This window comes from Neophocaena asiaeorientalis, unplaced genomic scaffold, assembly GCF_003031525.2.
Source record: "Neophocaena asiaeorientalis asiaeorientalis breed wild unplaced genomic scaffold, Neophocaena_asiaeorientalis_V1.1 scaffold36, whole genome shotgun sequence".
Lineage (NCBI taxonomy): Eukaryota > Metazoa > Chordata > Mammalia > Artiodactyla > Phocoenidae > Neophocaena > Neophocaena asiaeorientalis.
The window spans coordinates 2,040,613-2,054,288 of record NW_020174149.1 but is presented as its reverse complement, the minus strand read 5'-3'; the positions used below and the strand labels follow the sequence as shown (position 1 = coordinate 2,054,288).

The window sequence follows — 13,676 nt, the reverse complement described above, 5'->3', positions numbered from 1 at the left end:
CTGGAGACGTTTGTGATTGTCATGGCTGGTGTGTGTGTGTGTGTGTGTGTGTGTGTGTGTGTGTGATGTGGCATCTAGTGGGTGGAGGTCATGCATACTGCTAATCATGTGACAATGCATGAGATACTCCCCAAGACCAAGAATTATCTGGCCTGAAATGTCAGTATTGTGGAAGTTGAGAAATCCTGGGTGTTACCAATAGGTGGTTGAAATAAGACCTCATAAATATTAACTGTTTATGTATAAGCATATCTTGCATATATAGCGTCTTTTATATATTTGTTATATCATGAACACTTATTACCCAGGTGCCTTAAAAATGTTACGTATCTTTTGGTCATCCATCCCTTTCTATCAATGTGAGGTACACATATGATCTTCTTACTTATGCTTTACACATCTTATGCATTCTGCCCACATCTAACAAAATTTTGCTTAGTAGCTACTTATCTATATTTAAAACATCTTAAAAAGTGTTTTGCCTATATTTTGTAAACTTTAAATGTATTCACCTACCAGAATTGAAGAGTTGCAGAAGCAAATTCACATCACACCTGCCCTGGAATTTCTAACAAGAAATGATATCAATGTCCTGATTATTTAAGCCACTTTTAGTTGTGTTTTCTACAACTTGCAGCTTAGAGTATTCTAGCTGTTTCCCCGTAGAGTCAATAGGAAAATGTATTCCAAAGACAAATGAAACAAGGACTTAGACTATAATTATAGGTTACCTAGATAGAAATGTAAGCATCAGATACTATAAGAAACTGACTCTCATGCCTGCATTAATGTAATGCGTGTTTGATCTTTCTGTTTACATTCCAAGCAACTGTAGGCATAGTGCTTATCATGGTAGCTCTTGTGCTTAGAAATTCACCTTCTTTTATGATTGGGACAATTTTGGATGGTGACCTTCAGAGCACTGTGAAACACAGTTTTTTAGTTGGGTGAATGTTTATTAATAGAGGGGTAGATTTAGAAGTTTATATTTTTATTTATTAATGTAAATTTTATCTACATTTTACTGCTTTAAAAATTTAAAGACTTTAAGACTGTTTATTGGAGTTGTGCCTTGAGGTGCCTCTGTTAAAGGGGAAATTTTTTCCTCTTATATAGAATTAAAGAGAAGTATATTTAAGATGATGTAAACATTTAAAAATTATGCAAGAAGGTGGTGGTTGTTTAGGAGAGATTTCAAAAAAGCTTATTTTAAAATGCTGAAAGTATATTCTTTTTCATTTCTTCTAACTTTCTTTGCCTCTGTTTAATTTTTTTGTGGGGGAAACTAATATTTTGTTAGATAAAATATCACACGTAACATATGAGAAATGGTAAAGTATGGTAGTAAATCAAAAGTGTTTGATAAAAAGCTAAAGCAAGGATGTGGGGTGTGAGAAGAGTCAATAATTTCAGTTTTGGGCAAAGCAGTTGAAATGATGGTGTTGATGTTAGCTGTTGTGGAAGGCTGTGGGCTGAGCAGGTGATGGGGAATGGGTGAGGGTCAGAGAATTCAGCCTTGGCATGTTAAGTTTGAGATGCCTGTTAGATATTTAAGCAGTGATGTCCAGTAGGCAGTTACATCTACAGTTTGAGAAAAGGTCTGAATTAGAAATATATATTTAGAAATTGACAACATCTTAATACTTAAAGACATGAGATAGGAAAAGAGCACCAAGGAATGTAGGGAGACTAAGCCTCCTAGGCGTACCCCACTATTCAAAGGTTAGGGGAGAGAAACAGCAAAGAAGGATGTAAGGTATAATAAAAACTTAAATAAAAATCTTCACACACAAAAAAGCTAAAGTAAAAAAGGGAAGAATAAGATGTCTTAAAAATAATGGTAGTTTCCTAGAATTGCTGAACTAGATTGGTGGAACTAGCTCTGCTAAGCAACGGGGTGACAGGTGATTTAGTCAGTTTAGCCTCTTATCCTTTTACAAGTACTAGGCTGTGTAATATAGCTATCATTAAGCACATATAATCTTAAGGCGGAAAAAAAGTTTATTGAAGAAAAACTCAAAATATCAACAAAATGTGGCCATAGGAAAAAGAAGGGTGTGTGTGTGTGTGTGTGTGTGTGTGTGTGTGTGTGTGTGTGTGTGTGAGAGAGAGAGAGAGAGAGAGAGAGAGAGAGACCTATAAAGTTTTATTTTTGTTTTAAAATCTGGATTAAAGAATCATTCAAGCTGGGCTTCCCTGGTGGCGCAGTGGTTAAGAATCCGCCTGCCAATGCAGGGAACACGGGTTCGAGCCCTGGTCTGGGACGATCCCACATGCTGTGAAGCAACTAAGCCCATGTGCCACAGCTACTGAGCCTGCATTCTAGAGCCCGCGAGCCACAACTTCTGAGCTCATGCGTCTAGAGCCTGTGCTCTACAAGAGAAGCCACCGCAGTGAGAAGCCAGCCCACTGCAACAGAGTAGCCCCCACTCGCCGCAACTAGAGAAAGCCCGCGCCCAGCAATGAAGACCCAACGCAGCCAAAAATAAATAAATAAATTTATAAAAGAAAAAAACAAAACAAAACAAACAAAAAGAATCATTCAAGCTGGAATGTTGTAAACTTAATGGTGATTTTCAAGGTCCTCTTTCATCATCATTTCTTTCTGTTGCAGTGATTTGCTGTCCTCTGAATATGTGGAGAGACATATTGAACATGGAGGGAAGACTGTGGAAGTGAAAGTAAGTAAAATTTTTCTCTTGGGGGAAACTTTTGAGAATCTTTTAAGTACTGATTATGATTTTAATCTTCAGTGATACTTCCAATGTAGTTTTGGGGTTTTTATATTTCAGAATTTATCAAGAGAGGGTGTCACTGACTTAGGGAAAAATAATTAGTTACCAGAAAATGAATTCTTACTGTACTACCGGAATTGTTGGAGTTATGCTTTGTGGGATTAATATTACTGCAAGTAGTTCTCTTTTAGATTATGTCACAGAAAATAATTTCTGAAATTTGCTTTTAAGGTTAGCGCTGAGAATCAAGAGGTGAAATCTTGGGTCCAGGGTAGGTGCCTGGCTTTGCATTCATTTGGGAAAGATTTCTCTGGTAAAATTATGAACCTTTTATGTCAACAGGGATGTCCCAGGGAGTTTTAAATCCCTGGAGACAAATCTCAAGGTATTGGTTCTTGTCAGGTAAGTTCTGAAAAAGATTACATACCAAAAAAAAAAAAAAAATTTCTCCAGTTATAGGCATAAGAATGTATGTGTCTTTCATATCAGTGATGATGTTGTCTGAGGCATATGAAATCAAACCCCACCCAAGAGTTTCTTTAGAACCAATGTTTAGTATAAAGAGTTTTAGCTAAGTGTTTATTTTCTTCTGAACAGCATTCAGACTGTCTATTCTGCCTTATCAGAATTATAACGCCATATATATATATATATATATATAAAGAAAGCAAATATATATATTTGCTTTCTTTTTCTGATTATTCATTTAATTTGTACTCATTTTAGAAAACTTGTTAGTGGAGAAAAATGTATCAAAAAAGGAAAAATCATCCATAAACTCATCACTGACAGATAAACTTTGTTTTCATTTTGTTGTATTTCCTTCTAGTATTTTTTTTGTCCTGTGCATATATTTATACTTTCATATTTTACAGAGTTGGTGTCATATATATTTACAATATTGTATCTTGCTTTTTAACAGTAAACATTATATTGTAAACATTTTCTAAAGTTTCTTTCCTTTAAACTTATGTCTACTGCTTTTCAATTTAAATGTATTACTGTAACAAAGCGTTTTATTTAAATTAAACTCTGTTATCAATAACCAAAATAAATTACATTGTCCTAGTCCAGTGACAAGTGAAGGGGATTGGATTTTGCAATTATATGTTAACTAAAAAAAGAAAACTTTTTATTACAGAACGTCTCAGTCATATACAGAGGTAAAAAGAATACTACAATGAACTCCTACATACCCATTATCCAGCATCAACAGTTATAAACATTTTGATAATCTTTTCACTCTCTACGTGTGTGTAGTATTTTACACTGTCAGGAGGAAGAACTTTTTCTCTACCCTTCTATGTTCTTCTAGCTGCTGTGTGAATTAAATATACATGAGACAAATTAACAGGACAAAAATCAAGCAAAAGTTTGATAACATGTATACATGGGAGAGACCAAGAACTGAGTAATTCGCCAAAAAGGATGAAATCCTCACCTTAAATACCATCTTCAGCTAAAGACAAAAGATGTTGAGGGTAGTGGTTTGGGACTTCAAAGAGGGGGAAGGCAATTCACATGGAGATGGAAAAGCAAATGTTTGGTAACCAGATGTTTGCTGGGTCACATAGAGACAATGGGACACAGAGAGGAGATTTAGGAACAGATTTTGCTAGGTTCCTCCCTGTCTACACACCTAGTTCATCCTGTAGTCATCTGTGGTGATGGCTCCCTTCCTGGAACAGGTCCTCTAACAACACTCTTTGGGTAGTTTTAGGGAAGGTCGAAGTTTCTTCCTGAGTCATTTGGGGTCTTGGTTATTTTCAGCTCCAAATAATCCATATGCCAAAGAGACATTTTGGGATGGCAAATTTTGTTCTTCTACAAAGCAAGTTCCAGACATTGGGACATTTTTCCCAGGAAATAAATCTTTACACATCTATACATCTCTAAATGATAAACACTTAAAGCAAAATGTTAATTTTTACAAGTGATCTAGATATAATAATTATGCCAGTCCCTCTAGAAAGTTATTCTAAACTTATTTGAAAACTGACTAATTGAATGTTTGATTGATTTATATCACTGTGTTACATCAGAAAGCATATTAGGATTCTTCTTAGTATGACATAAGAAAATGGAGCCATTTTGCTTATAGTTGGAAAAAATATTTAACTAGATTTAGAATCTCTGGACCCCTTTTAATCTCATCCCTGTTTATCTGATTTCATTTTCTATTTTGTATGATGCTTTTCAGAATGCAGAGTGTATCTTATTCCTTTGCTAAATTAGGGAAGAGAGGAAACAGGCAGTTCACAATTTATTTCCATTTACGTCTGTCAGTGGAATGATGAAATGCAAATATAAGCATGGAGGTTTGGAGGGTGTATCCAGCAATAGCTATCTGCTGTCTCTACAGTAGTATCCCTTTGCAGGAAACTTATATTAATCAACAAAGCATAGTCCACTCAGATCATTAGGCTCCATGGGTATATATAACACGCAGAACACGGACTTCACCACACAACCACTGCTGATTTTCCAGCCTGAGAATTGCATTTTCTTCCTTGATGGTTTGCCTAACTCCCAAGCCTATCCAACCAGGGAAATGTAAATCCAAACTTCATCCAAACCCTAGAACCAGAGGAATTTCTCCCATTAAGAAAACCACTTTGCGGCTTCTCAGGTGGCACAGTGGTTGAGAGTCTGCCTGCCGATGCAGGGGACACGGGTTCGTGCCCCGGTCCGGGAAGATCCCACATGCCGCAGAGCGGCTGGGCCCATGAGCCATGGCCGCTGAGCCTGCGCGTCCGGAGCCTGTGCTCCACAACGGGAGAGGCCACAACAGTGAGAGGCCCACGTACCGCAAAAAAAAAAAAAGAAAAAAAGAAAACCACTTTGATCTCACCCATCACCTCAATTTGTTTTTAGTCCATTTAAAACTCAAAACTCTCCTCTGGGTTTTTTCCAGAAACCATATTGAAAGCGTTGAGTCCTGTCCCATCAAATCAAAGTCAGTAGCCAGTTATTTTCCTGCTGGTTTCCTCATGTCTTGCCCTCTGTGCTTAGCTCTTTGGGTGTTTCTTTTTACATGGAGTCTGTTAGGTCTCCATTCTTTACTAATGACTCAGAACTTTCTTAAGTTTCTCTATTTACTATACATTATGAGTCGAGTAAAACTAAAATTATAACATTTCATATTTTTCTTTTTCTTCCCTCTACTATTTAAAAAAAAAAACAGAATATTTTATTCCTCCTTTACCTTCTACATTAGTTTGCTAGGGCTGCCATAACAAAGTCCCATAGACAGGGTGGCTTGAACAGAGAAATTTATTTTATTTTCTTACAGTTCTGGAGACTAGAAGTCCAAGATCAAGGTATCAGCAGGCTTGGTTTCTTTAAGCCTCTCTCTTTGGCTTACAGATGGCTGTCTTCTCTCTGTGTCGTCACATGATCTTCTCTCTGTGTGTATCTGTATCCTAATTTCTTCTTAGAAGGACACCAGTCCAGTCATACTGGATCAGGGCCCACCCTAATGACCTCATTTTAACTTAATTACCTCTTGAAAAACTCTATCTCCAAATATAGTTATAATCTGAGGTACTAGGAGTTAGGACTTCAATGCACGAATTTTAGGTGAATACAATATAAAATTCAGCCCATAACACCTTCCCTAAGAGGGCTATGAATTTTTTTTCTAAATTGGCTTTCCTCCTGGCATTGAAGTATTTGAAAGGGTATATGGGATCAAAGCAAAACTGTAGGTAAGAACTTTTTGTTTTTGTCAGTTGGCACAAACATAATCATACTGATCTTTTTTTCATATAAATTTATTCGTTTTATTTATTTATTTTTGGCTGTGTTGGATCTTTGTTGCTGTGCACAGGCTTTTCTCTAGTTGGGGCAAGTGGGGGGCTACTCTTCCTTGTGGTGCGTGGGCTTCTCACTGTAGTGGCTTCTCTTGTTGCGGAGCATGGGCTCTAGACGCTTGGGCTTCAGTAGTTGTGGCACACGGGCTCAGTAGTTGTGGTGCATGGGCTTAGTTGCTCCACGGCATGTGGGATCTTCCCGGGCCAGGGCTCGAACCCGTGTCCCCTGCATTGGCAGGTGGATTCTCAACCACTGCACCACCAGGGAAGCCCAATCATATTGATCTTGAGGATGCAAAATTAAAATCAAAATAATTATCAAGTCTGATTTAAACAATGGCTAGAAACCAGCCTGGTAAATGACTCTGCTCAGGTGCCATGGAACCTTTATTTGTGAAAATTCAGGTGCAGTGCATTTGATTTAAGGTTGTGAGTATGTATGTGGGTAAAGGAAGACATTTTCATGAAAAAAAAAATACTTAATACCTACTTTGGTGAATCTTTTAGATTGTAATTTTATTTTTAAAATCTTTTTAATTGTAAAATATAATACTGACACAAAAATGATTAAAGGGTGAACACCTGATAACCACTATCCAGTTTAAGAAATAGACCTTGAAGGGCTTCCCTGGTGGTGCAGTGGTTGGGAGTCTGCCTGCTGATGCAGGGGACACGGGTTCGTGCCCCGGTCCGGGAGGATCCCACATGCCGCAGAGTGGCTGGACCCGTGGGCCATGGCCCCTGAGCCTGTGCTCCGCAATGGGAGAGGCCACAGCGGTGGGAGGCCCGCGTACTGCAAAAAAAAAAAAAAAAAAGAAATAGACCTTGGCCCACTTTTCCATGTGCTGCTTCCCAAGCCCAGGTCCCTCCCTCCTCCTCTTGTAAGACATGTAAACACTATCCTGACTTTTGTGGTTATTTTTTCCTTAGTTTTGTTTATAGTTTTATCACCCATGTGTGTCCTAGAGTTTAGTTTTGTGTGTTTAGGTTTTTTTTTTCTACTAAGTTTTTAAAAGTCTCCTTTAATCCATTGGTTTCCGCTTATCTTTCTCTTTTTATTCTTCCTTACAATTTATTGATATTTGTTGAAGGAATCAGGTTGTTTATCCTATACAGTCTCTCACAGTGTGGGTTTTGCTCTTGATTGAAATTTTATATTTACAGTAAAAGGAAATATATTTTAGTGATCTTTCCTTAAGATAATGATTTGTATTATCTGCAAGACATCCTATGTCTCATGGAAGGTCGTTTTATTCCGATCATAGAGGTGCATAATCCTGATCTTGAAGTTCTATCTAAACCTTTTTTTTCACCCAAAGTTTACAAAGAAAGGCTTTAAGCAGGAATAAAACATGATACTTTTTATTTGTTCCTTTAATAAAACATATTAATATCATCTTTCACTTCATTTATTTCCAACTCATTTAAAAATTAAATTTGAAATTTGCCCCTTAGTTGAGGGAGAACTTTTGTGTGTTTGACATAAACTTTAAAAAGAATTTAAACATAAAACCTCTATTAATCAGAATACCCTGGGAACAGAATCTTTTTATTTTGATTGTGGCCAACTATGGTTCTGGCTTCTTAAGACAAAGGAAACTGAAATTGATGAGTAGCAGCGAATGAGTCTAAACCATGCGGTTTGCTGTCTTTTTTTTTTTTTTAGCGGTACGCAGGCCTCTCACTGTCATGGCCTCTCCCGTTGCGGAGCACAGGCTCCGGACGTGCAGGCCCAGCGGCCATGGCTCACGGGCCCAGTTGCTCTGCGGCATGTGGGATCTTCCCGGACCGGGGCACGAACCCGTGTCCCCTGCATCGGCAGGCGGACCCTCAACCACTGCGCCACCAGGGAAGCCCCAGTTTGCTGTTTTATTGTTAGCTAACTTTTTTATCTTGAACCTGACAACTGCCAATATGCTGGTCAGTCTAAGTCTCCCATTATGTAGGCTCTGGTTAATCAGTATTATAATCCTAGTAATAGTAATCACTAACATTTATTGTTCATGATGTCACAGGTGTATGAATTTACATATATTCAATCCTCAAAGCAACCTCCGATTATAAATATAACTATTATCCCACGTGACAGGAAACTGAGGTATAGAGAGGTTACATAACTTGCTGAAAGTAGCACAGTAAGGAGGGGTAGAGCTGCAGTTTGAATCTAGGTTATCTAACTCCAGAGCTGACTCTTATACCATATTATCTATATATATTCTACAGTATGTAAAATAGGATAGCTATACAAATTGATAGATATTTTATGTAGACTTATTATATACATATCTCAATTTTTGGAGGTCCCTAACAATTACTCCTTTATCGTCTTCTCTTTAAACTGAAATGGTGGTCTAAGTGAAGAGCCTTTAGGTATCCCTCTTAAATTTGGTTATGCAGTTGGGTAGCTTTTTTTTTTTTTTTTTTTGCGGTACGCGGGCCTCTCAGTGCTGTGGCATCCCCCGTCGCGGAGCACAGGCTCCGGACGTGCAGGCTCAGCGGCCATGGCTCACGGGCCCAGCTGCTCCGCGGCATGTGGGATCCTCCTGGACCGGGGCACGAACCCGTGTTCCCTGCATCAGCAGGCGGACTCCCAATTACTGCGCCACCAGGGAAGCCCACAGTTGGGTAGCTTTTAGATAACGTCAGTTGCCTTAGGCAAAAATGGTAAAGACACACTCTAGTACAAAGTCTGTTTTACTTTTCACATCTCAGGAAATAGCCATAGTAGGAGTTTTAGAATACTAGGAGAGGAATGGTAAATCCTCTAGATATGTATGGATGAGGGAGGAAGTGGATTTCCTTGGAGTCAAAAAGTAAAAATAGACATCTTGGTAGAGATATGATTAATTGTATTATTAACAATGAAAGATCATGACCAGTCATCAATATTATTAGTTCTGGGCTTCCCTGGTGGCGCAGTGGTTGAGAGTCCGCCTGCCGATGCAGGGGACACGGGTTCGTGCCCCGGTCTGGGAAGATCCCACATGCCGCGGAGCAGCTGGGCCCGTGAGCCATGGCCGCTGAGCCTGCGCGTCCGGAGCCTGTGCTCCGCAACGGGAGAGACCGCAACAGTGAGAGAACCGCGTATGGCAAAAAAATTCTGCCGATGCAGGGGACACGGGTTCGTGCCCCGGTCTGGGAAGATCCCACATGCCGCGGAGCAGCTGGGCCCGTGAGCCATGGCCGCTGAGCCTGCGCGTCCAGAGCCTGTGCTCCGCAACGGGAGAGACCGCAACAGTGAGAGACCCGCGTGTGGCAAAAAAATATATATATATATTAGTTCTGATAGTGTTTTTTTGGTTAAATTATTTGATCTGTTATGATAATAATCAAAAGTAATAGCTGCTGAGTGTCTTATTTTTATTAGTTCAAATTATTTCTAAACTGTATGTGAGCACTCCCAACTCGTCCTTGAATCAGGATACCAATCGTTAAGGATGGATACGTAGAGACACGCATTTTCCAGTATTGACTTTTGACTGGCACTTAACTGGTTACTACCCATCACTTAATTGAATTGAGTGCACTCAAGGATCATTGTCTCAAAGTCTTAATTATGTCCATAGTGGCAGGAAGAAGATGGATAAGAAGTCAAAAGGAAAAGGTCAAGGTTGAAGTCTGGAAATGGGTGAAGGAATTGGAGAGAGTGTTATGTGTTGGAGAGCAGGTGTCAGGGGAGAAAGTGTCTGCTTAATGGGTGGGAGAGGTTATTGTGACTCTAGAGAACCTTTTACTCTGATGGAATGGTGGTGTAATTTTCCTTAAAAAATATTGTTTAGGCAAACTGAAATGGCCACAGTCACTTCTGGAAACAGAGTATTAGGGATGTTGATATAGAAGCAAGTAGAAAGCCTGAGTGTATTTTACAAGATAGTTTTTCTCCTGGTGATCACATCCATCTCCCCTCCCTGAGGTTGGAGGTCCATGAAAGATTTTTAGCTCAGCACCATATCATCTCCCAGCAGGTGGTTGTGCTACCAGTAGACTCTCTAGGGATACAAATTCCTTTTGCATTCATTTTTCTAAGTCAGATTTCCATTTCAATTCTATTTTCTTAAAAAAAAGATATACCTTTGTTTTTTTTTAAATCCCACCTTAATTTTTTTGTCTTCCACAATGAATCTGTCAATAACAAGCAAAAAATACTAGTAGAGGACAGCTATAAGAAATCACTTAGAAAAATTTATGTATGCTGACTGTCAGGACAACAGATACCTTCCTGGCTCATGCTAACTCTCTAGCTTCTGTAAACCTAAAAAGCATCCATAGAAAATTGCTTGTGATCTTGAATTGTATTCACACTTTCTCATACTGTTTTCTAGATTTCTCCATGAGGACCGTAATTCTCAATACTTGAATACTTCAAATGTGCACAACGTGTTAAAAGAATAATGTTTCTTAAGGTGTCTGTTTAAAAAAATTTATTTATTTATTTTTGGCTGCATTGGGTCTTCCTTGCTACGCGCCAGCTTTCTCTCATTGAGGAGAGTGGGGGTTACTCTTTGTTGCAGTGTGCAGGCTTCTCATTGTGGTGGCTTCTGTTGCGGAGCACGGGCTGTAGGCACACAGGCTTCAGTAGTTGTGGCACGTGGGCTCAGTAGTTGCAGCACCCAGGCTTAGTTGCTCCGCGGCATGTGGTATCTTCCCAAACCAGGGCTGGAACCCGTGTCCCCTGCATTGGCAGATGGATTCTTAACCACTGCGCCACCAGGGAAGCCCCAATTAACGATCTTTAGTTGGTTCTTTGAGGGGCTCCTGCTGCAATGATAGGAATGTTTGACAGATACAACTACCCATATGTTAGAATCTGTATTTGTGTTCTTCTGCTGCACTTTTTGGGAGATTTAGGTTAAGGACTCAGAGCACTGAGCCTAAACTCTGAGAGCAGAACCTCTGGTGCAGGATGAAGGAAAACTTCAGATGCAGGTGACACAGGTTCTGGGATCGGCATGCAGGTACCTCACACAGGTTCTTTTGCCAGAGCAAAAATTTCAGATGTCATAGCTATGGACATGATATCTTTTTACACTACTAAAAATCAAATTAACCACAAATATACACATTTTAAAATTAGATGACTTGGAGAAATTTCTGAAGTCCATTCTCTGAAACAGTTTAGCCATGACTTAACATCAGTATGACTAGTAATAAAATTAGAATGATTAAAAAATATTGATCAATGTATTTTCCTTATACACAATATTTACTTATTAGCTGTAGCTAAACTAGTTTTAAATTTTATTATATTTAATGACTTCATTAGCTCCTAACTGCTGACGTAAATGATTTTTCTTAAACCTCAGGTTATAAGAATCCTACAAGAATGAGATCTAGACTTTCTAAAAAATAAATATACAAATAGGATTAAACTTCTAGTAATTTGATAAAAAATTATTGAATTGAATTTTAGGGATGGTGGGATTCAATTCCAGGATCTTCTAATTTAGAGATGACCAGCACAGGAAACCTTGTCCTTTGGGTTCTCTGGGTTTGAGCTGCTGCCCATTTTTAAATACTTTCATTTTTAAGTGGTGAATTATATCAGAAGGAGGATTCATTAATTTTCTCTATTACTATTGCAAGAGCCATGATATCCTCACAAAAGTATTATGAAGTATTTTAAATGCTGAACAAAAGTATAGTGGAAGGACTTCCCTGGTGGGGCAGTGGTTGAGAGTCCGCCTGCCGATGCAGGGGTCTCAGGTTCGTGCCCTGGTCCGGGAGAATCCCACGTGCCGCGGAGCGGCTGGGCCTGTGAGCCATGGCTGCTGGGCCTATGCGTCCGGAGCCTGTGCTCTGCGACGGGAGAAGGTACAACAGTGAGAGGCCCGCATACCGCAAAAAAAAAAAAAAAAAACTATAGCGGGAAAACCATATATTTGATGGTTGATGTATGGGAGTCCTAGTGAGCTGCTTTCACTGATAGATAATTACCATATGTTACTATCTTACTGTACTGTAGAAAGACTAGGCTTTCATTTGCTATCTATTAACTCCAAGGGTGCATCTTATCTTAGAGGCAAATAACAGCTGCCAGTGGTTTAATGCTAGTCACTTGGAAGAGTTAACCACTTCTTACAAAGCCAAACTCATCTTACTTCCTTAAGACTATGGGTGGCATGTTCTCTCCAGCTAATGAAACACTCACTTTAACTGAATTTTTAAATATAATTACTTGCTGTAATGACTTTATATCATTCTCAAATTTTTGTATTTTTTTCAAATAAATAATTATTATACCCATAAGTGTTCATTTTACCATTCTGGATTTCCCATTTTGTACAATCTCTACCTCTTTGAATAATGTTCATATTTTTGATGGGATCACCACTTGTAACTGGACTGAGGAGTAATAAGAGTAGAATTACTAGTAGCAGTTGGAGAAATAGCAAACATTTGTATGGTACTTACTATGTTTCAGGCACTAGTCTAATAAGTGTTTTACATATTTTACGTCATTTAATCCCTCAGTAGTACCATTGGTATCCTCAATTTGCAGATGAGGAAACTGAGCACATAAAGTTTAACTAACTTGCCCAGGAATTTGTAGCCAGGCAGCCTGGTGCTGGAATTCATGCTAGTATCCCCTATAGTCTATCCTCTCTGTGGAAACCAATAATTATAGTAGCAGAGGAATTGAAACGCAAATATTTACGTTACAGCACTTCATTTTACCATTTGCAATTATATCTTCCTTAGTAGATGTTTTAGTAAGACATGAATTGAAGATGTAACTGTTTGGTTCAGGTGAGTCTCTTATTCTAAACATAAAATTTCCATTATCCTAAAGAAAAGTAAATGCCTTGTAAGGAAACCCTGTTTTTTCAACTGTTTTCTCTTGAAGTTTATTTTTAGCTCTTCTCTGTACTCCTTAGAAGTTAGACTGAGTATTGTTCAGTAGAGGGAATTGCTGTGGCTTTTAAACTGTAGCCATGTGAAATATGTGGCCATTTTGCACATGGCAAACACATGGCTCAATTCTAATGCCCATCGTACGCTTATGTGTACATTTGTCTGTGTGTGGAGGAAATGTGAAGTTTTATGGACAAGAGTAGCGAAGCTGAAACATGTCATCATTCTGCAAAAAGACTAGAAGATATTTGGTTGTATCCCTGCCAAGGTGCTGCAA

The 13,676-nt window shown here is 38.8% G+C and overlaps 1 protein-coding gene across 3 annotated transcripts in view; it reads left to right on the top strand.

The window, feature by feature from the left end:
* The window catches only part of ADAM22 (ADAM metallopeptidase domain 22), a 232,614-nt gene that overhangs the window by 121,450 nt on the left and 97,488 nt on the right, over positions 1-13,676 (top strand). For all 3 annotated transcript variants that reach the window (XM_024755073.1, XM_024755072.1, XM_024755071.1), the window contains one exon: positions 2,615-2,681. In XM_024755073.1, the coding sequence (XP_024610841.1) occupies positions 2,615-2,681 (67 nt within the window). The remainder of the gene's footprint in view (positions 1-2,614; positions 2,682-13,676) is intronic.